The 24,093-nt window shown below is 41.5% G+C and overlaps 1 protein-coding gene across 5 annotated transcripts; it reads left to right on the forward strand.

Moving 5' to 3' along the window:
• Positions 1 to 7,381: 7,381 nt before the first annotated feature.
• Positions 7,382 to 23,428, forward strand: LOC106590592 (uncharacterized). 5 transcript variants are annotated; one of them, XM_082970796.1, is made up of 5 exons: positions 7,382 to 7,552; positions 21,950 to 22,078; positions 22,184 to 22,261; positions 22,363 to 22,482; positions 22,637 to 23,428. In XM_082970796.1, the coding sequence occupies exons 1-5, from the start codon at positions 7,439 to 7,441 to the stop codon at positions 22,919 to 22,921; spliced, it is 726 nt and encodes a 241-aa protein (XP_082826922.1). In that variant the 5' UTR covers positions 7,382 to 7,438; the 3' UTR covers positions 22,922 to 23,428. The 5 variants fall into 5 exon arrangements, with proteins under 5 accessions (XP_082826922.1, XP_082826923.1, XP_014037180.1 ...); XM_014181705.3 differs by having other exon boundaries at positions 7,429 to 7,552; positions 22,634 to 23,428; XM_014181706.3 differs by having other exon boundaries at positions 7,464 to 7,552; positions 22,012 to 22,078; positions 22,634 to 23,428.
• Positions 23,429 to 24,093: the final 665 nt, after the last annotated feature.

The following is a 24,093-nucleotide window of genomic DNA, read 5'->3' on the forward strand; positions in this document are numbered from 1 at the left end:
ACCCTCCCCCTCGGTCTTAACTCTACCTCCAACCCAATGGACATTTATTCATTCATCACTGCTACAGTTGTTATGATATACAGTTGAAGTCGGAAGTTTACATACACTTAGTTTGGAGTCATTAAAACATGTTTTTCAACCACTCCACAAATTTGTTGTTAACAAACTATAGTTTTGGCAAGTCGGCTAGGACATCTACTTTGTGCATGACACAAGAAATTTTTCCAACAATTATTTACAGACAGATTATTTCACTTATAATTCACTGCATCACAATTCCAGTGGGTCAGAAGTTTACATACACTAAGTTGACTGTGCCTTTAAACAGCTTGGAAAATTCCAGAAAATTACATGTCATGGCTTTAGAAGCTTCTGATAGGCTAATTGACATCATTTGAGTCAATTGGAGGTGTACCTGTGGATGTATTTCAAGGCTTACCTTCAAACTCAGTGCCTCTTTGCTTGACATCATGGGACAATCAAAAGAAATCAGCCAAGACCTCAGAAAAAAAATTGTAGACCGCCACAAGTCTGGTTCATCCTTGGGAGAAATTTCCAAATGCCTGAAGGTACCACGTTCATCTGTACAAACAATAGTACGCAAGTATAAACACCATGGGACCACGCAGCCGTCATACCGCTCAGGAAGGAGACATGTTCTGTCTCCTAGAGATGAACGTACTTTGGTGCGAAAAGTGCAAATCAATCCCAGAACAACAGCAAAGGACCTTGTGAAGATGCTGGAGGAAACAGGTACAAACGTATCTTTATCCACAGTAAAACAAGTCCTATATCGACATAACCTGAAAGGCCACTCAGCAAGGAAGAAGCCACTGCTACAAAACCGGCATAAAAAAAAGCCAGACTACGTTTTGCAACTACACGTGGGGACAAAGATTGTACTTTTTGGAGAAATGTCCTCTGGTCTGATTAAACAAAAATATAAATTATTTGGCCATAATTACCATCGTTATGTTTGGAGGAAAAAGGGGGAGGCTTGCAAGCCGAAGAACACCATCCCAACCGTGAAGCAGGGGGTGGCAGCATCATGTTGTGGGGGTGCTTTGCTGCAGGAGAGACTGGTGCACTTCACAAAATAGATGGCATCATGAGGAAAGAAAATTATGTGGATATATTGAAGCAACATCTCAAGACATCAGTCAGGAAGTTAAAGCTTGGTGGCAAATGGGTCATCCAAATAGACAATGACCGTAAGCATACTTCCAAAGTTGTGGCAAAATGGCTTATGGACAACAAAGTCAAGGTATTGGAGTGGCCATCACAAAGCCCTGACCTCAATCCTATAGAAAATTTGTGGGCAGTACTGAAAGAGCGTGTGCGAGGAAGGAGGCCTACAAACCTGACTCAGTTACACCAGCTTTGTCAGGAAGAATGGGCCAAAATTCAAGCTTGTGTAAAGCAATCCGAAACGTTTGACCAAAATGAAACAATTTAAAGGCAATGCTACCATGTAAACTTCTGACCGACTGGGAATGGAATGAAAGAAATAAAGGCTGAAATAAATAATTCTCTCTACTATTATTCTGACATTTCACATTCTTAAAATAAAGTGGTGATCCTAACTGACCTAAGACAGATAATTTTTACTTGGATTAAATGTCAGGAATTGTGAAAACTGAGTTTAAATGTATTTGGCTAAGGTGTATGTAAGCTTCTGACTTCATCTGTATATAGTTATATTTATATTGTTGTTTTTTATTTTATTTCACTTAGTTCTGCATGTTGGAGCTCAAAGCCTAAGATTTTCACTGTACCCTGCAATCACACCTGCAACCCTGTACATGTGATTATTAAACACTCTGAATCTCTGAATCTGAAATCTATGGAAATTCCATATATTCAGGTTACAGTCCGCTTTATAGATTTGTTTTGCACTTTGCTGCATGTATGTGGTACATTTTCACAACTCTTAGTACAAAACTTGGTAACACTTTATTTGGATAGTCCACCCATGTAGACGCTCTACAGACTCTCAGTAACATTTCAACTAACTAGCTGCTAACCCTAACCTAACCCTAACCTAACCCTAAACTAACCCTAACCTAACCCTAACCTGCTACTAACCCTAACCTAACACTAACCTGCTACTAACCCTAACCTAACCCTAACCTAACCCTAAACTAACCCTAACCTAACCCTAACCTGCTACTAACCCTAACCGAACCCTAACCTGCTACTAACCCTAACCTAACCCTAAACTAACCCTAACCTAACCCTAACCTAACCTGCTACTAACCCTAACCTAACCCTAACCTGCTACTAACCCTAACCTAACCCTAAACTAACCCTAACCTAACCCTAACCTAACCTGCTACTAACCCTAACCTAACCCTAACCTGCTACTAACCCTAACCGAACCCTAACCTGCTACTAACCCTAAACTAACCCTAACCTGCTACTAACCCTAACCGAACCCTAACCTGCTACTAACCCTAACCTAACCCTAACCTGCTACTAACCCTAACCTAACCCTAACCTGCTACTAACCCTAACCGAACCCTAACCTACCACTAACCCTAACCGAACCCTAACCTAACCCTAAACCTGCCACTAACCCTAACCGAACCCTAACCTGCTAATAACCCTAACCGAACCCTAACCTAACCCTAACCTAACCCTAACCTGCTACTAACCCTAACCTAACCCTAACCTGCTACTAACCCTAACCGAACCCTAACCTACCACTAACCCTAACCGAACCCTAACCTAACCCTAACCTGCCACTAACCCTAACCGAACCCTAACCTGCTAATAACCCTAACCTAACCCTAACCTAACCCTAACCTGCTACTAACCCTAACCTAACCCTAACCTGCTACTAACCCTAACCGAACCCTAACCTACCACTAACCCTAACCGAACCCTAACCTAACCCTAACCTGCCACTAACCCTAACCGAACCCTAACCTGCTAATAACCCTAACCTAACCCTAACCCTAACCCTAACCTGCTACTAACCCTAACCTAACCCTAACCTGCCACTAACCCTAACCTAACCCAACCCTAACCTGCCACTAACCCTAACCTAACCCTAACCTAACCCTAACCTAACCCTAACCTGCCACTCTAACCCTAACCTAACCCTAACCTGCTACTAACCCTAACCTAACCCTAACCTAACCCTAACCTGCCACTAACCCTAACCTAACCCTAACCTGCTACTAACCCTAACCTAACCCTAACCTGCTACTAACCCTAACCTAACCCTAACCTGCTACTAACCCTAACCTAACCCTAACCTAACCCTAACCTAACCCTAACCGAACCCTAACCTGCCACTAACCCTAACCTAACCCTAACCCTAACCTGCTACTAACCCTAACCTAACCCTAACCTGCCACTAACCCTAACCTGCCACTAACCCTAACCTAACCCTAACCCTAACCTAACCCTAACCTAACCCTAACCTAACCCTAACCTGCCACTAACCCTAACTTAACCCTAACCTAACCCTAACCTAACCCTAAACTAACCCTAACCTAACCCTAACCTAACCCTAACCTAACCCTAACCTGCTACTAACCCTAACCTAACCCTAACCTAACCCTAACCTGCTACTAACCCTAACCGAACCCTAACCTGCCACTAACCACCCTAACCTAACCCTAACCTAACCCTAACCCTAACCTAACCCTAACCTAACCCTAACCTAACCCTAACCTGCCACTAACCCTAACCTAACCCTAACCCTAACCTGCTACTAACCCTAACCTAACCTTAACCTAACCCTAACCTGCTACTAACCCTAACCGAACCCTAACCTGCCACTAACCCTAACCTAACCCTAACCTAACCCTAACCTAACCCTAACCTGCTACTAACCCTAACCGAACCCTAACCTAACCCTAACCTGCCACTAACCCTAACCTAACCCTAACCTGCAGTACTAAAACTGCATTGACCAATGCAGTAACGTAATACCAAATATTTCTGCACTATGGATTAACTGATTTGAAATAGCTAAATTGAGAAGATGTCATCATGTTGTGTTTTGGTGATTAAACCAAGGTATTATATTTCACAGTACATGTATATTTTGGATGGAATGGTTGTGTGGTGAACTGATGTCTACAAACAAACAAAATTAATGCACAATGAAAGGTTTTGAATGTAAGACTAGCTGCGTTACAAGTGATACCAGTTTGGAGTTTTGAAAATTCACCACGTACTTGTGAAAATAGTACCAACGTGATTAAAAAATACCTGTATTTCACAGTCCACAACACACCAGAAATGACATGGTAAAAAGGTAGTTAGATCAATATCAATCTAAATGAATACCATGTTATGGTAAACAATCTGATGATGAAATCAATGCAACCAGGTGTGTGTGTGTGTGTGTGTGTGTGTGTGTGTGTGTGTGTGTGTGTGTGTGTGTGTGTGTAAGAGAGACTGTGAGAGTGAGAGTGTGTGAGTGTGTGTGTGTGAGAGAGAGAGACTGTGAGAGTGAGAGAGAGAGACTGTGAGAGTGTGAGTGTGTGTGAGTGTGTGTGAGTGTGTGTGTGTGAGTGTGTGTGTGTGTGGTGTGTGTGTGTGTGTGTGTGTGTGTGTGTGTGTGTGTGTGTGTGTGTGTGTGTGTGTGTGTGTGTGTGTGTGTGTGTGTGTGTGTGTGTGTGTGTGAGAGAGAGAGACTGTGAGAGTGTGTGAGTGTGTGTACAGTGGCGGTTCTAGCTTGCACCCCCCTCGTAAATATCAAAAAGAAGTAACAAGGACAAATAGAAACAAATTGTAGTATATAAATACAAATAAAAAAGAGAATTGAATTACTACACTATTACCCTGTTGCTAACAAAAAACACACAAATAAAACTAAATTGCACAAATCCTATATCACACAAATAGAATAACACACATATAAAGAAGAGAACCTGATTATTACATTATTGCACTTCAAACAAGAAACACACAAACTAAACTGCACAACTATTTGATAGATTCCCCCACTCCCCTCTACCTCGGGCTTCCAGTGGGGAGACCTGAGGTCAACCTACCCCCGTCCCCGTCCCCCTCCCCATCTCGTACTTCTGAGTGGAAGACCTTCCCAGGCAGTAGCCTGCCTAGATCACAAACTACAATCAGGGCGCCCACTCTGACAAGGTTAATTGACCCACAGTCCGACACGGTGACATGATATCATGGACGTGACGTGCAAATGAGCGATAGAAAACTGATCGCGCTAATGTCACCATTCCGAATGTAGTTTTGTATTATTATCATTATTATTTTTTGGTGCAGGAACCCCGTGCCACCCCCCAAGATGCCTCCTCGGGCGGCTGCCCATGTCGCCTATACCTAAATCCGCCACTGCGCTTGTGTATATATATTGGCATGTTTCAAACGAAGGGAGGGAACTGTTTACTTTAGCTCTAGACTTCCTGGAGCTATGAAGGGCTGATGAAGTATGAGGAAATCTCATCACACACACAGTTTAAACACATCTCTCACATTTCCAAATGATTAGAGACATGCTTTTGACTCAACACCATCAACATCCTCACCTCATCCCACTCTACTCTGTAGGACTAAGATACTTATCATGTGTGAAGCATCTCACTCACAGGAGCGGTATATCTGTCAATGGCTAAATGTATCGTTGTGTTGCAATGCACATACCGGTAGCTCTGGTAAGGGTTCCCTCATTCTGACTTCTGTCTCAGAAATTATCCAACTTGTCGGCTGTATTTTAGGCGTAGTCCACCACACCCACATCCTCTCAAAGGCAACAGTTGTTTCAAATCCCTTTTAATTTACACACCGACATGTCACATCAGGGAAAGTGGATCGATGTCTGATTACTCTCAAACAATTGCCTTCCTTCCCTATCGAGGATGACCACTGACGTGAGAATATGGTAGCAGGGGTGACCAATGAATTATTGGCATACAAATTCAGGGACTGAAAAGTGTTTCTGTTCCCAAGAGATGCACATTTTTGTTCCAGCCCAGCACAAACACGTTCAACTAATCAATTGATTATCAAGCACTCCGTTTGTTATTTTTATGTCATTTCTTTCCATACCATGGACTGAATTGACACCAACCCTGTTTGAGGGGGTTGAAGGCAGTTCATTCAGGAAGTGATGATGAAAGAATGACATTTTGACATAAATAGCTTCTCGTTTTAAGCTGATTGAGAACGTATTCATTTTTAAATTAAAGTCCTGAATTGACTACCTTCAATTGAAATTGACTATGACCCTGACCCCAAGTCAGTTTTCCACCATATTGCTTTCACCTACTCAAAAAGGCAGTGATTTGGACTGAACAGGGTGATAGATAAACACACAGTTATGATGAAAGGCAGTAACGTACTAGTTCCCAGAGAAAAGTCCTTTTAACTTGTTATTATTGGCTCAGGGAATGGCGCAAGGCTACATGACTCACCCCTAAGATTTAACATACCACACACTATAATACGGAAACGGGTGCATTGCATGAAATTAGATCTGCCTTGCCAATGTCAACTCCTGCAAATGAGGACAAGAGTTATCATGCTGGATCGTCAGCCTGGAATGTGATGACTGTTGTCATCAGTGCTTGACTTGGACTGAAATACATGTTGGTACTCATTTTGGGTGGTGGTACAGTTAATATTTAGGTGCTATCTCATTGATAGAAATCTGAACACACTACCAGCGCATTGAAAAGTTGATGTAATACTTTCCTGTGAATATATTGTCTGAAAGGATCAACGGCATGAACAACTGGTAAAGTACAGTAAAATGTCATTTTTTTCAACATTCTGGCTTGTAGAGATCGTGCGAGGAAACTTTCCTTATTCAAACTCATTTCTGCCTGATGTAGAATTCTGTGCAATTCAATGTTGGGTTTCCAGGCAAAAGCCCTGGTGAGCTCCTGCCCAAGTCAAGCAATGGTTGTTATGGTTATCCCGTTGAAGTTCTGTTTCCCAGGATGCACCAGTTCCCAGCTATCAAACTCTGATGGATGACTAATTCATTCATTCATTAATTATGATTTTTTTTCCCCTGTTTTTTTTCTCCGTTTTTTTTCTTAATTCATTCATTAATTAAGCCATTCCACTGTCACAGACACAGACCTGCATGCCCCCTCTCTCACACAGCCACTAACTCTCTTTCTCTCATACACACACTTACAAAATTGCCTGAAACTCATGACAAAACCTCATGTTCCTTCCAAGGGACAACATCATTGACGTATGTCTATCATGTCAAGGTTTAGCCAACATATAGTGATACAAAATTATACTACTTCAAATTATTGGACATTAGGCTCAGGAGAGTATAAGAAAAACTTGGAAATAGCGAGATATTTGACTAACTTTTCATGCAAATATGCTGGTTTCTTCACTCTAGCTGGTTTCTGATTGGAGAAGTTCCAGGTGTTGCAATCGACTCCCCTTACTTTGCCCTAGTCTCCCCCCAGTGTGGGACGTCCCAATGGGCGGATTTCAGGAGAGTTTGACAAGTAAAACCCCCAGTGTCGATTCTCTCATCAAGTGTTGTCGCGCGTGTTTATCACTTGGCTGGAGTATGAGCGGACCAAAGCTACAGGTAGGTCGACTGCATTGGTGTTTCCGGTGATATCATGCGCAGCGTCAGCGACGCACTCAGCGCGTTTGGGGCTTGGCACGCGTGGATGGGGAGACGGGAGTAGGAATAGTTACTGTAATGCGCGCGCCATGTAAACATTTTATGCGTTCCCATCTGTTTTTACTTGGACAGTGAAGCGAAAACGTTTAATTTGAAGATATAGCCTACTCCAGCATTTTGGATTTGTGTGCAAATGTGTTTTTAGGAGGCGATAGTATAGTACAGAATGTCACATTTTATTCGAAGGTATCTGTTTTACCGTTTAGAAATGAAAGCACTGTATCTAGTTCCCCATTTGAAGGTGTCATATCATACGTATTTGGACAAATTCACTTAGTGGTTTAAAGTAATCAAAAGTTTAATATTTGGTCCCAAATAGAGCCCCACCGGTCAAATAGCAATAGAGTACCACAGTATGAGTCATAATACCCATAAAACCTGTCGGTCAAACAGGGAAATGTTTCCAATCGTTTTTCCAACATTCATTTTTTCCATGGGGGATTTTAGAAACACTTAAAATAAGGGCTGTGTTTCGTGTAGGTTTATCCTGGTGGGATGTTTTGATAACCGTGTGAATCTCTCTTGGACAAGGTGACTTATACATTTTTCTCCCTGGTCCCTAAAAGAAATAGACACATTTAAAAGTGTTGACTAGATTACTAATGGGGTGGCAGGTAGCCTAGTGGTTAGAGCTTTTGGCCAGTAAGAGAAAGGTTGGTAGATCAAATCCCTGAGCTGACAAGGTAAAAATCTGTCGTCTGCCCCTGAACAAGGCAGTTAACCCATTGTTCCCTGGTAGGCTGTCATTGTAAATAGGAATTTGTTCTTAACTGACTTCCTTAGTAAAATAATGTATTCATTCTATCACCCCTTTTCTGGTGAGCACTACTTTATTTAGTCTTCTGGGGCAACAAGTTATGACAGAAGAGAGGCTGCATATATCTAACTATAGTTGACAAACAATGGCCTCCCAAATGTCGGAAATTATAAGCAGAAAGTTGTCTAAATTAGGGGTGAAAATAGCAAGTAGGCTATACGGTCCAGTACGGCGTATGAGCAAAATAAATTATTGTGGAATTATTATGGTGGATCAAACTGCTCAAGGAGTCTACTTTTTTTAAGTGATTTGTTTGACAGTCAGATGAAAACATCATCACACAACACCCATGGTACGCGAAACTGAGCCTGCACAGACCGTAAAAACAACAGTAAACGGGATAAGATATTTACATGCCACTGTATCCCGTCTAAGATCAGTATATACCATGCATCTTATCTGGGTTTCTCATAACCGGGATACAAGCTTTTTAAGGTTATTGTAAATGGGATATGATGTTTACATGTGCCAACTCAAAAACAGAATACTTGAGTATCCCGAATAATAACAGGATATTGGCATGTATGTAAACATGGTCATTGACATTCTGATTGAATCTATTCAGTTTGTGTTGGAAAGGAAAAGAGTTAATACTGTGGAGAGAAAAAAAAGATCCAATCTTTTACTTTGCTGGTCTCTGGAGAGAGAAATCTAGCTAGCTAGGGACATTTCCATCTAAAAGGACCCATGAGCACCAACATGTGAAGTGCATAGAAGCATGGTAAATTGGGTGTCAAATCAAAGCTATTAGTCTATTTTTTTTTTTAAATGAAGGCATAGGCAAAAGTATGTGGACACCCCTTCAAAAAGGGTGGCTACTTTGAAGAATCTCAAATATATAAAATATATTTTGATTTGTTTAACACTTTTTTGTTTACTATTTGATTCCATATGTGTTATTTCATAGTTCTGATGTCTTCACTATTATTCTACAATGTATAAAATAGTACAAATAAAGAATAACCCTGCAATGAATAGGTGTCCAAACTTTTGATTGGTACTGTGTGTGTATATATATATATATATATATATATATACACAGCTGAAGTCGGAAGTTTACATACACTTAGGTTGGAGTCATTAAAACTTGTTTTCAACCACTCCACACATTTCTTGTTAACAAACTATAGTTTTGGCATGTCGGTTAGGACATCTACTTTGTGCATGACAAAAGTAATTTTTTTCAAGAATTGTTTACAGACAGAGTACTTCTCTTATAATTCACTGTATCACAATTCCAGTGGGTCAGAAGTTTACATACACTAAGTTGACTGCCTTTAAGCAGCTTGGAAAATTCCAGAAAATTATGGCATGGCTTTAGAAGCTTCTGTTAGGCTAATTGACATCATTTGAGTCAATTGGAGGTATACCTGTGGATGTATTTCAAGGCCTACCTTCAAACTCAGTGCCTCTTTGCTTGACATCATGGAAAAATGTAAAGAAATCAGCCAAGACCTCAGAAACAAAATGGTAGAGCGCCACAAGTCTGGTTTATCCTTGGGAAAGATGTCCAAACGCCTGAAGGTACCACGTTCATCTGTACAAACAATAGTACGCAAGTATAATCACCATGGGACCACGCAGCCATCATACCGCTCAGGAAGGAGACGCGTTCTGTCTCCTGGAGATGAACGTACTTTGGTGCGAGAAGTGCAAATCAATCCCAGAACAACAGCAAAGGACCTTGTGAAGATGCTGGAGGAAACAGGTACAAAAGTATCTATATCCACAGTAAAACGAGTCCTATATTGACATAACCTGAAAGGCTGCTCAGCAAGGAAAAAGCCACTGCTACAAAACCGCCATAAAAAAATCCAGACTACATTTGCAACTGCACATGGGGAAAAAGATCGTACTTTTTGGAGAAATGTCCTCTGGTCTGATATATAACTGTTTGGCCATAATGACCATCGTTATGTTTGGAGGAAAAAGGCGGAGGCTTGCAAGTCGAAGAACACCCTCCCAACCGTGAAGCACAGGGTGACAGCATAATGTTGTGGGGGTGCTTTGCTGCAGGAGGGACTGGTGCACTTCACAAAATAGATGGAATCATGAGGGAGGGAAATTATTTGGATATATTAAAGCAACATCTCAAGACATCAGTCAGGATGTTAAAAAGCTTGGTCGCAAATGGGTCTTCCAAATGGACAATCACCCCAAGCATACTGGCCATCACAAAGCCCTGACCTCAATCCTATAGAAAATGTGTGTGGCAAAATGGCTTAAGGACAACAAAGTCAAGGTATTGGAGTGGCCATCACAAAGCCCTGACCTCAACTCTATAGAAAATATGTGGGCAGAACTGAAGAAGCGTTTGCGAGCAAGGAGGCCTACAAATCTGACTCAGTTACACCAGCTCTGTCAAGAGGAATGGGCCAAAATTCACCCAACGTATTGTGGGAAGCTTGTGGAAGGCTACCTGTAACATTTCATCCAAGTTAAACAATTTAAAGGCAATGCTACCAAATACTAATTGAGTGTATGTAAACTTCTGACCCACTGGGAATGTGATGAAAGAAATAAAAGCTGAAATAAATCATTCTCTATTATTATTCTGACATTTCACATTCTTAAAATAAAGTGGTGATCCTAACTGACCTAAAACTGGGAATTTTTACTAAGATTAAAGGAATTGTGAGTTTAAATGTATTTGGCCAAGGTGTATGTAAACCTCCGACTTCAACTGTAGAATGACACAAATATTAATTTCCACAAAGTTTGCTGCTTCAATATCTTTAGATATTTTTGTCAGATGTTACTATGGAATTCTGCAGTGTAATTACAAGCATTTTGTAAGTGTCAAAGGCTTTTATTGACAATTACATGAAGTTGATGCAAAGAGTCAATATTTGCAGTGTTGACCCTTCTTTTTCAAGACCTCTGCAATCCGCCCTGGCATGCTGTCAATTAACTTCTGGGCCACATCCTGACTGATGGCAGCCCATTCTTGCATAATCAATGCTTGGAGTTTGTCAGAATTTGTGGGTTTTTGTTTGTCCTCCCGCCACTTGAGGATTGACCACAAGTTCTCAATGGGATTAAGTTCTGGGGAGTTTCCTGGCTATGGACCCAAAATATCAATGTTTTGTTCCCCGATCCACTTAGTTATCACTTTTGCCTAATGGTAAGGTGCTCCATCACCAGAATATACTATGTATTTATTTGGACAGTGAAGCTAAAACATTTAATTTGGCTCTATACTCCAGGATTTTGGATTGAAAATCAAAATTTGATCTCAAATCCAAATTCATGTTCTGAGGCGACAATACAGAATGTCACCATTAATTTGAGGGTATTTACATACATAGATGTGGAAATTCTTACACAGGGACACTCAAAGTTAATCTTAAGTGAATCATTGTTTATTGTCAGAGTGCTGGAGAGGTTCCAACCAACTAGTCCCTGGGCAGACCCAGCAGTTGTCTTATATGCGGATATACACAGTTATATTTGCATGATTTAGCATAATTCATTCATCATTGGCAATGCTCTGGATTGAGTTTCAGCCCTGAGGGCTGCTCAAAGTTCTGATCTGTCCTCTGAATCATGTTTTCACACCCTCTTCAAGGAGGTGTTCGACCATTCAGTTTTAGGTCGTCACACCGGGGACCTGTTATGTGAGATGCGACAGGGCCGTCGCTCCACCACTGAGTATGCCATTGAGTTCCGTACCATGGCTGCCGGCAGTGGATCGAGTGAACCAGCTCTCCTTGCAGTCTACCGGAGGGGTCTTAACTTCACTAGGGTAGGGAGCAGCATTCAAAATTTTGGATGAAAAGTGTGCCCAAATTAAACTGCCTGCTACTCAGGCCCAGAAGCTAGGATATGCATGTAATTAGTAGATAGGGATAGAAAACACTCTAAAGTTTACAAAACTGTTAAAATAATGTCTGTGAGTATAACAGAACTGATTTGGCAGGCGAAAACCTGAGAAAAATCCATCCAGGAAGTAGTAATTTTTAATTTTTGTAGTTTTCTATTCAATGCTATTACAGTCTCCATTGACTTAGGACTCAAATTGCAGTTCCTATGCCTTCCGCTAGATGTCAACAGTCTTTAGAAATTGTTTCAGGCTTGTATTCTGAAAAATGAGGGAGTAAGACCAGTCTGAATGACTGGACCCTAAAGTGTCAGAGCTTTTTCATGCGCAATCCTGAGAGCGCGCCTTTCTTGTTTACCTTTTATATTGACGACGTTATTGTCCGGTTGAAATATTATCGATTATTTAGGCTAAAAACAACTTGAGGATTGAATATAAACATCATTTGACATGTTTCTATGAACTTTACGGATACAATTTGGATTTTTTGTCTGCCTGTTGTGACTGCGTTTGAGCCTGTGGATCACTGAAGAAAACGCGCGAACAAAACGGAGGTTTTTGGATATAAACAGGGACTTTATCAAACAAAACAAACATTTATTGAGTAAATGAATGTCTTCTGAGTGCAACCATATGAAGATCATCAAAGGTAAGTGATTCATTTTATCTCTATTTTTGACTTGTGTAACTGTTCTACTTGGCTGGTTACTGTTTGTAATGATTTGTCTGCTGGGCGATGTTATCAAATAATCGCATGGTCTGCTTTCGCCGTAAAGCTTTTTTGAAATCTGACACCGTGGTTGGATTCCTAAGAAGTTAAACTTTAAACCTATGTATAACATGTTTTCTGAATTTTATAATGAATATTTCTGTTTTTGAATTTGGCGCTCTGCAATTTCACTGGAGTTTGGCCAGGTGGGACGCTAGCGTCCCAGGTTGGCCAGGTGGGACGTACACTAGTGAGGTTAATCGGGAGTTACAGATCGAACTGGCCCGCAGAGGAGATTTAACGGACCTAAACCAATACATCCGGATGTCCATATCCATTAGCAACCTACTGGTGGACTGCAGACCTATTCAGTTGCCCATGGCCTGTGAGTCTTCCACGCCTGTCTCTCGTCCACCACGGTCTAATAGCCCCGAACCCATGCAACTTGGCCGCGCCCCTCTCACGCCTGCTGAGAGACTCCAGAGGTTAACCTCTCTAGGGTAGGGGGCAGTATTTTCACGGCCGGATAAAAAACTTACCCGATTTAAACTGGTTACTACTCTTTTCCAGAAACGAGAATATGCATATAATTGGTAGATTTGGATAGAAAACACTCTAAAGTTTATAAAACTGTTTGAATGGTGTCTGTGAGTATAACAGAACTCATATGGCAGGCCAAAACCTGAGAAGATTCCATACAGGAAGTGCCCTCTCTGACCATTTCTTTTGCTTCTGTGGCATCTCTGTCGAAAATACAGGATCTCTGCTGTAACGAGACAATTTCTAAGGCTTCCATAGGCTCTCTGAAGGCGCCAGAAAATGGAATGAGATCTCTGCTGTCTCTGGGCTAGGTACAGGAGAGCTGTTTGTGAGTGGTCAGGCTGGTGGCTCAGAGACAGGAGATGCACGGCCCCGAGAAGTGGCCATGTTTTTCTTTCAGCCTTTGAACGAAAACAACGTCGCCCGGTTGGAATATTATCGCTATTTTACGAGAAAAATATCATAAAAATTGATTTTAAACAGCGTTTGACATGCTTCGAAGTACGGTAATGGAATATTTTTAATTTTTTTGTCACGACATGCGTCCGCGCGTCACCGTTCGGATAGGGACCTGAACGCACGGTCAAAACAGAGGATATTTGAACATAACTATGGATTATTTTGAACCAAAACATTTGTGGTTGAAGTAGAAGTCCTGGGAGTGCATTCTGACGAAGAACAGCAAAGGTAATCCAATTTTTCTTATAGTAATTCTGAGTTTAGTGAACGCCAAACTTGGTGGGTGTCAAATTAGCTAGCCCGTGATGGCGAGCTATCTACTCAGAATATTGCAAAATGTGCTTTTGCCGAAAAGCTATTTTAAAATCTGACACCGCGATTGCATAAAGGAGTTCTGTATCTATAATTCTTTAAATAATTGTTATGTATTTTGTAAACAATTATCAAGAGTAATTTAGTAAATTCACCGGAAGTTTTCGGTGTGTTTGCTAGTTCTGAATGTCACATGCTAATGTAAAAAGCTGTTTTTTGATATAAATATGAACTTGATTGAACAAAACATGCATGTATTGTATAACATAATGTCCTAGGAGTGTCATCTGATGAAGATCATCAAAGGTTAGTGGTGCATTTAGCTGTGGTTTGGGTTTATGTGACATATATGCTTGCTTTGAAAATGGCTGTGTGATTATTTCTGGCTGGGTACTCTCCTGACATAATCTAATGTTTTGCTTTCGTTGTAAAGCCTTTTTCAAATCGGACAATGTGGTTAGATTAACGAGAGTCTTGTCTTTAAAATGGTGTAAAATAGTAATATGTTTGAGAAATTGAAGTTATAGCATTTTTAAGGTTTTTGAATTTCGCGCCACTCGATTCCACTCGATTCCATTTCGTCCCACATACCCGAGAGAGGTTAAGTGAAACCCTGTTCCTCTATTGTGGAGAGAGTAACCGCCTACTCAATAGCTGTCTGATTCAACCACCCCCCACCCCCCTCATGAAGGGGTGACCACAACCCGTCCACTTCCGGTAAGCACCTCTACGTTTTTGAACATTACCTAAAGACAGTTTGGGATCCCGGCTCTTCTTTCTGCTAATGGGGTCACTCAGTTTGTGGAGGGACTAGTGGTCTCGGGGGCTGCAGGAAATTTTGACGAGCAATTGGCACATCAGTTAAGGGTCAAACTAATCCCTGTTAATCCTCCCTTTAGGATTAATGTGCTGGATGGACAACCTCTCGGAACCGGTCTTGTGACTCGCATGACCGAAAGTATCACCCTTCAGATTGGCCTCCTTCACTCTGAGTTCATTCAGTTAATCGTGTTGTCTTCACCTAAAGAACCCCTCATTCTCGGTCACCCCTGGCTAAGTCTTCACGACCCTGCCATCTCCTGGCGGCAAGGGGAACTGCTGTCATGGTCTCCCACCTGTTTTAAAAACTGCTTCAGTCCACCCTGTTGAGTCACCTCTATAGAAGGATCGGATTCTTCCATTCCAAACCACATCCCACCTGTATATGCCCAGTTCCTGAGTGTCTTTAGCAAGAAAAAGGCATCCATTCTGCCCCCTCATCGCCCGGAGGACTGCGTGATCAATCTCTTTCCTGGGGCATCGCCCCCTAAGGGTCGGATCTACCCCTTGTCCATCCCAGAGAATGAGGCTATGGTCAACTATATAGAAGAGGCTCTCGACGTGGGATTCATCCGTCCATTCACATCTCCGGCTGCATTCCGATAATTTTTATTGCTTTTAAATCTTTTAAATGAATTTTTATCTTATTAACACTTTATTCTAGCTAGCTATTTGTAGCAATCAAGTAAACACTTGCCATCAAGAATCGCTTCCCTCTTCCTCTGATTCCGGCCGCACTAGAACAAGTTGGACAGGCTACCATCTACTCCAAACTGGACCTACGTAGTGCTTACAAGCTGGTAAGTATCCGAAGTGGGGATGAGTGGAAGATGGCATTCATCACCGCTAGGGGTCACTACCAATACCTGGTTATGCCCTATGGTCTCACCAATGCTCCCGCAGTCTTCCAGTCCTTCATGAAGGAAGTTTTCCAGTACATGATCAACCAGTTCCTCATCGTGTACATTGACGATATCTTGATCTACTCTCACTCCCTTGCAGAACACGTACAGCATGTGCAACAGGTCCTCCGACTACAGGACCACCATCTTTATGTCAAGGCCGAGAAGAGCGCCTTTCACGTTACTACGGTAACCTTCCTAGGGTTCGTGCTGACACCAGGAGGGGTCAACATGGACGAAGGCAAAGTCACGGCCGTGATTAATTGGCCCAAACCTACCACGGTAAAGGAACTACAACATTTTCTAGGATTCTCCAACTACTACCGCCGGTTCATCCGAAACTGCAGCAGCACAACCGCTCCTCTCTCAGCTCTCACCAATCTAAAAACCCATACCCTCCAATGGACCGACACCACCCTTAATGCATTTGAGACCTTGGAACGCCTCTTCACCTCTGCACCCATCCTTAGGCAGCCAGATCCTACCCTTCCTTTTGTTCTGGAGGTGGATGCATCCGAGGTCGGCGTGGGAGTGGTTCTCTCCCAGCGGGTCGGGACACATACCAAATTACACTCGTGTCTGCTTTTCCAAGAAAGTGTCACCCGCTGAGAGGAACTATGATGTCGGGAACCGAGAGCTCCTCGCCATTAAGCTGGCAATCGAAGAGTGGCGCCACTGGTTAGAGGGAGCTCATCACTCATTCCTTGTCCTTACAGACAACCGCAATGTGGAGTAATTAAGAAGTGCTAAGAGGCTCAACCCCAGACAGGCTTGCGGGGCACTCTTCTTCACCCTCTTCAACTTCACCATCACCTTTCTGCCCGGCAAGAAAAATGTGAAGGCTGATTCTTTATCCCGTATATTTGACACCCCTTCCTCTAACTCAGCTCCCGAGCCCATCCTGCCTCCGTCTTGGGGACCCATACAGTGGGAAATCGAAGCAGCCATCCAAGAGGCCCTACACCACGCCCATTGTCGCGCCATTCATCTGCCACTATCACCTCATGTTTCAGCACGATAATGCATGGCCCCATGTCACAAATATCTGTACACAGTTCCTGGAAGCTGAAAATGTCGCCTTCTTCCATGGCCTGCATACTCACCAGACATGTCACCCATTGAGCATGTTTGGGATACTCTGGATCGATGTGTATGACAGCGTGTTCCAGTTCCAGCCAATATCCAGCAACGTCGCACAGCCATTGAAGAGGAGTGGGACAACATTCCACAGGCCACAATCAACAGCCTGATCAACTCTATGTGAAGGAGATGTGTTGCGCTGCATGAGGCAAATGGTGGTCACACCAGATACTGACTGGTTTTCTGATCCACATCCCTACCTTTTTTTCTAAGATTTCTGTGACCAACAGATGCATATCTGTATTCCCTGTCATGTGAAATTCATAGAATCAGGCCTAATGAATTTATTTCAATTGACTAATTTCCTTATATGAAATGCAACTCAGTAAAATCTTAGAAATTGTTGCATGTTGCGTCTTTTAATATTTTTATTCAGAATAGATCCAAATTGGCTAGACTTTATATTTAAAGATAAGCTGGCTACTCACTAGCACATTGGCTTGAGAGATTGTTTGAGACCTGTGTTCATTTTCAATAACTCCTGCTACAAGAAGTTGGTCATTGTTTTTAGCAGATGTGGGTTGTGCAAATATTGAATTTTCATAGACAGACTTGAAAGCCAGAGCAGTGATTAATTCTAAAAAGCAGGTTAAACTATTTTGATAATTTCATTATTTTACCTTATGGTTGTGGAAGGCTTTTATAGTCAGGTTAGGTATAATTTTACATCCAGTGCATTGACCTTTTTTAATCGTGCAACAAAGCTTATTTAGAGAAAACATTAAAACAAAATCTATATATTGTGAATCGCCCGTGTAAAAAGGCCATATTGCCCAGCCCTATTTGGAACTCTTTCTTATTGATCTATTAAGTAACTGATCACCTGGTGATGTCACCAGCAGGCCAAAACTCCATCCCACAAAACAGGCTGAAATTTCAGGTCTTTTCAAACATCTCTTACACTAAAAGGGCATTATCATAATTTTCACAATTTCACAGTAATATTCCAACCTCATCATGTGGACATGTATATAAAACACAGCAAAATCCCTTTTTTGACTGCACTGGGCCTTTAAAGGTCATGTCTTGCTGTTCGCCAACCACGCAGGGAGATTGATAGAGAAACAAGCCCGGGAAATTTTAGGCTTATAGCTAAGAATGTACAGAAGCGGTTTCAGTGAGAAACACTACAATTTATGCCAACTTTTGTAAATGTGGTGGGAGTGGCATCTTTTTGTGAATATGAACCAAGTAGCCTACATACAAATGGTAGGTTAGAAACAATAGACGACTGCATATCTAGCCAAAGTTCAGTTATGACGTACAGAATTATAAACACCATAATATAATCAATGCTGATTGGCTGACATTCGTAGTATATCAGCGCGTTTACCACGGGTATGACAAAACATTTATTTTTACTGCTCTAATTACGTTGGTTACCACTTTATAATAGCAATAAGGCACCTCGGGGGTTTATGATATATGGCCAATATACCACGGCTCTGTGTTGCGTCGTGCTTAAAACCAGCCCTTGGCCTTGGTATGTTGACCATATGGATAAGAGCTTCTGCTAAATGACTAAAATGTAAATGATTTACATATTTTCAGTAAAAACTTTATTTTGATTAATTTATTCATACTATTTCATCCTTCCACAAGATATATTCCCGACCCAAATCTAGGGTTGCTACCCAGGCCGGCTGGTCGTTCGTTCTATCGGTTCAGTTGCCAGAGACGCGACCCAGTTGTTGTCATTTTAATCTGTACAGTCGTATGAAAAAGTTTGGGCACCCCTCTGAGGCTGCATAATAATTTACTCTGTCGTCACAGAAAATGATCACAGTGGCGTGCCATTCATTTTCTAATAAAAGCTGAGTACTGGGGTATTGTCCAGACAAAGATTTTTAGTGTAGAAATATTAAGTTGTATGAAATTAAATCAGATGTGAAAAATAGGCTATGCAAAAATTTGGGCACCCTTGTCATTCTGTTGATTTGAATACCTGTAACTAATTAGCACTGATTAAATGGAACACACAATTGGTTTGGTGAGCTCATTAAGCCTTGAACTTCATAGACAAGTGCATCCAATCATGAGAAAAGGTATTTAAGGTGGCCAATTGCAAGTTGTTGTTCTCTTTGACTCTCCTCTGAAGAGTGGCAACATGGGGGCCTCAAAACAACTCTCAAATGACCTGAAAACAAAGATTGTTCAACATTATGGTTTAGAGGAAGGCTACAAAAAGCTATCGCAGAGATGTAAGCTGTCACTGTCCACCCCGAAGGAACATAGTGAGGAAATGGAAGACCACAGGCACAGTTCTTGTTAAGGCCAGAAGTGGCAGGCCAAGTAAAATATCGGAGAGGCAAAGGCGAAGGATGGTGAGAATGGTCAAAAACAGCCCACACACCACCTCCAAAGACCTACAACATCATCTTGCTGCAGATGGTGTCACTGCATCGTTCAACAATTCAGCACACTTTGCACAAGGAGAAGCTGTATGGGAGAGTGATGTAGAAGAAGCCTTTTCTGCACACACACCACAAACAGAGACGCTTGAGGTATGCAAACGCACATTTGGACAAGCCAGCTTCATTTTGGAATAAGGTGCTGTGGACTGATGAAACAAAGATTGAGTTATTTGGTCATAACAAGGGACGTTATGCATGGCGGCAAAAGAACAGTGTTCCAAGAAAAACACTTGCTACCCACAGTAAAATTTGGTGGGGGTTCCATCATGCTGTGGGGCTGTGTGGCCAGTGCCGGTACTGGGAATCTTGTTAAAGTTGAGGGTCGCATGGATTCCACTCAATATCAGCAGATTCTTGGGAATAATGTTGAAGAATCAGTCACAAAGTTGAAGTTACGCCGGGGCTGGATATTTCAACAAGACAATGACCCAAAACACTGCTCAAAATCTACCCGGGCATTTACACAGAGGAACAAGTACAATGTTCTGGAATGGCCATCCCAGTCCCCAGACCTGAATATCATTGAGAATCTGTGGGATGATTTGAAGCGTGCTATCCATGCTCGGCAACCATCAAACCTAACTGAACTGGAGATGTTTTGTAAGGAGGAATGGTCCAAAATACCTTCATCCAGAATCCACACACTCATTGGAGGCTATAGGAAGCGTCTAGAGGCTGTTATTTTAGCAAAGGGAGGCTCTACTAAATATTGATGATTTTTCTATTGGGGTGCCCAAATTTATGCACCTGTCTAATTTTGTTTTGATGCATATTGCACATTTTCTGTTAATCCAATAAACCTCATTTTACTACTGAAATATTACTGTGTCCATCAGTTATTTGATAGATCAAAATGAAATTGCTGATCCAAACACCCAATTATTTATAAATGGAAATTATGGAAATTGTCAGGGGTACCCAAACTTTTTCATACGACTGTATCTGTGGACACAATCCAGTTGTTCGTTCTAAATGCTCTATTGCCAGACTGGCTGGCAACGTTCTTATCCTTTGCTGCTTAGCTAGCCTACTATGGCTAACTTACAGTCATGTCTAACAGTGCAGCCAGAATAACAACAAAGTATCTGCATTTGCGTTTGTTTAAGCTGTTTTCTAGTGATATTTATTTGGATACATCCATATCAATGAGCTAATGATGTGAGATTTCACCTGGCATAGAAAATGTGCTCTCTTGTCAGGACAGTGTTGTTCAGAGGAGCTAGCCAACAACACAGCTAACACAATAACTTCAAACTGAAGCTGGAAAGACTGCAACCTCCGAAATAAATGATGCCGATTGATGATTTTGACTGGCTGAGAAACGCTGCCTTCCTGCCTGTCCGTCTCATCCTGACTCCCGACACATTCATTACTATGCGACAGCTGGAAATCCAATTTGAATATTAAAACAATATTGCAAATGTCAGAGAGACAGACACCAAGGTTTATACAAATCTCCACTGTTAAAAACTAAATGGGCTGATGAGACAGTGGATTAACCAATCAGCATTCAAGATTAGACCAACCCATTTTATAATTTCCTGTAAAATCACGGTATATTTGCATGGTAGAATTCAATGGCTTTAGTTCATTTTTACATGTTTTGTTTGAGCAGATTTTGAAAGCAGAAGTCGATTAGAAAACAGTATTAGTATTGTTGAATTCGATTGTCATAATAGCAAGCTAGGACTGTTTGGTTAGCTAAACTAGCAAATCTGTTTGGTTACCAACTGAAACTACCATAGCTATCTAGTAAACTTGCTATCTACTTCAGTGGATGTTGAAGAATTTATACCGGCAAATGAACACATTTTTTTGTGGCAAATGTGTTAAATTGTAGCCATGCTATAAAAGGGATAATCAACTCATGGCTCTATACATTCTCTGGAAAATAATTTCAACACTGTGGAAGGTCAGTTCCGCTCCGCAAGTGCGTCGTGGAACACACATTCCACAGAGTTCATTATTCCATAAAACGCTGATATTGTTGAAATCAGTCCTGGCAAAATAGCCTAGTATTATTATGCTCTAGTCTAGGCTTTTGTGTAAGCAAACTAAGGTGTTTTGGCATTTTTTTTATAATTCCGAAAACATGTGACCATCTGTCTGTAGTTCCACAGTAGGCTAGGCTACTGCCAGACCAGAGATCCCTTGTAAAAATAACAAAAACCTCAATGGCACTCACCTGGATCGGTAAAGTATGAATAGGTCAAAAACGTCTTATTTTAACTGGTGTGAATAATGCTACAAGACTGATTTTTGTACACCTTTCTGTCTCTCTCACTCTCTCTCTGTATGTCTCTCTCTCTCTGTATGTCTCTCTCTCTCTGTATGTCTCTCTCACACACACACACACACACACACAGCATCTTCTTGGCACCTCTGTCTTTTCTCTCATGCTGCTACCTCTGGTGTTGTCTTGTGACAGCAACCGTACTATGAGAGAGATCGTTGAGGACTACGAGACTGTCATCTCCCTGCTCCTTCAGAACCTTGTAAGTAACATGATGGACAAGGAGTTTTCATGTTGCCATTGAGATATCAATAGAGTTTATGGAGTTTAAACTGTGTTAAACTGAGATCTCTGCTCTCACTCCTAGGAGAACAACATCACTGAATCATTAAAAGTGTCGCATAAAAGCTGCACAGGGGAAATGCCTGAATGTGAGAAGGATAACGTGAGTATTTACAATATTCTGAACGATCCACTGTTTCTTCTAAAAATCTACTCTGGACTTCCTTCCATCTAAATTATTGCTCTGGTCACATTGTTTTGTAGGAGAGACAGTTTATTTACAACATGATGTGTAGCCATACCAGACTCATTAGGCTCTTTAAGCTAGAGAGGCTCAAGAGAGAAATCCTGTGCTCACTGGGCCGCTACTGTCCTAGAAAACAGGTGAGATCCATTCATTAGTAGAACTAACGTTACCAACTATTAAACCAACTACACTTCTCCTTACATCTAATCAGTGTATTTCTCCTGACCAAAGATATTGATTGAGCATATTATTATTGTGTTGTCAATGTTCCGGTTTCTCAACGTCCAGAAGAGTTCACAAGGACAGCACACAACCCATCAGCATCAGAGGAGAAAGAAGAAGAAGCCAGGAGGAGAAACGGTGGAGGAAAAAGAGAGAACGGAGGAGAACAGAGGGACCACGGAGGGAGGGGAGAGGTTGGACAGTGGGAAACAGCAGGGACGGTTGAGAAAGGAGATAAGCAGGAGCACAGAGGCCATGAAAAGGAGGAGGAGACAGTGTGGACTGAAGGTGTTTGTGGACAGCCTGCAGGTGTGCTACATGTCCCTGGCTGAAATACATGGAGACCTGAAATGAGAGGAGAGATGCGGCAGAGCTAACCGCACCAAGCATTCATTTACCACTTTCTTGCAGGTATACCCCTTTATGCATATCAGTGGGTAACTGGCAAAATCAGAGGGGTGGAGAGTGTTTTTAAACCATGGGGGCTGTTTGCATTTCAAATTAGGAAGGGGTTAAACAATGAAGTGTTAATTCATTTACCTGCAAAAAAGCAAAGAGAAACATTCACACAGATTCATTCCTGTATTTTGTTTACAGGGTCTGTGAAAATGCAGGAATCATGACTAGGTCTTTAGGTGCTTTTTATTTTCCATGCTTTCTACACCTTTCATAAGCTAGGTTTCCATTCAACTGGTGACAGATGTGAATATTCTAAAATGCACATAAAAAAATATGCAAATTTTCCCACCAGACATGTTTCCATCAAATTTACTTGTTGCTGATAAAAGGCTGTGCGTAAGGATGGAGTGCACATAAAAATTACTTTTGCAGTTAAATTACCATGTACAGAATAAAAAAATACAAGTTAAATGGCTTTCCATTGAATTTAACTCTACTGATGGTTTTGTCACTAAACATGTTGAGTTATATAACGATTGTACCCACTCAGGTATTGGCATGTACGCTCTATCGCAGATACAGTGCCTACATGATGAGATTGTTATTGACAAAAGAGCAAGATCATTTTTGTTTGTCAAACAGCAGCCAAGCATCGATCATCATGTCACCAGAATAAGACCCTCAATATTTATTGGAAAAGAGCATAAAGCCCATCACCTTACACTTTCACCACCCTGCAAAGTTCATCATAACTTATTTCATCTGCAGCCTAATAAACGACATGCTTTTCTGAGTCGTAGGAGGAGGACCACACACCATGTCATCACGTGCCTCCAAGTTTACTTCCATATGATGGTTATTATATCAATATTTGCACATAAGAGTTTCCGCTGCCATTTCTCGCATAATTCATTTGACAAACAACGATCCCATCTTGTCTAGAGTATTTTGTTTTGTCGACATTTGGAAAGTTTACCGACAAATTAGCTGTTTCCATCAAGCCTGTCTTGACATTTTTTATCCGACATGTACTTTACTCGCATAAAAATGTTAGCAGGAAACCTGGTTAGAAAAACTAATAGCTGGTATAAAAATGCAGGCATGGTAAATTTGTGGGTATTTGGTAT

This window comes from Salmo salar, chromosome 29 (genome assembly GCF_965601325.2).
Source record: "Salmo salar chromosome 29, fSalSal1, whole genome shotgun sequence".
NCBI lineage: Eukaryota > Metazoa > Chordata > Actinopteri > Salmoniformes > Salmonidae > Salmo > Salmo salar.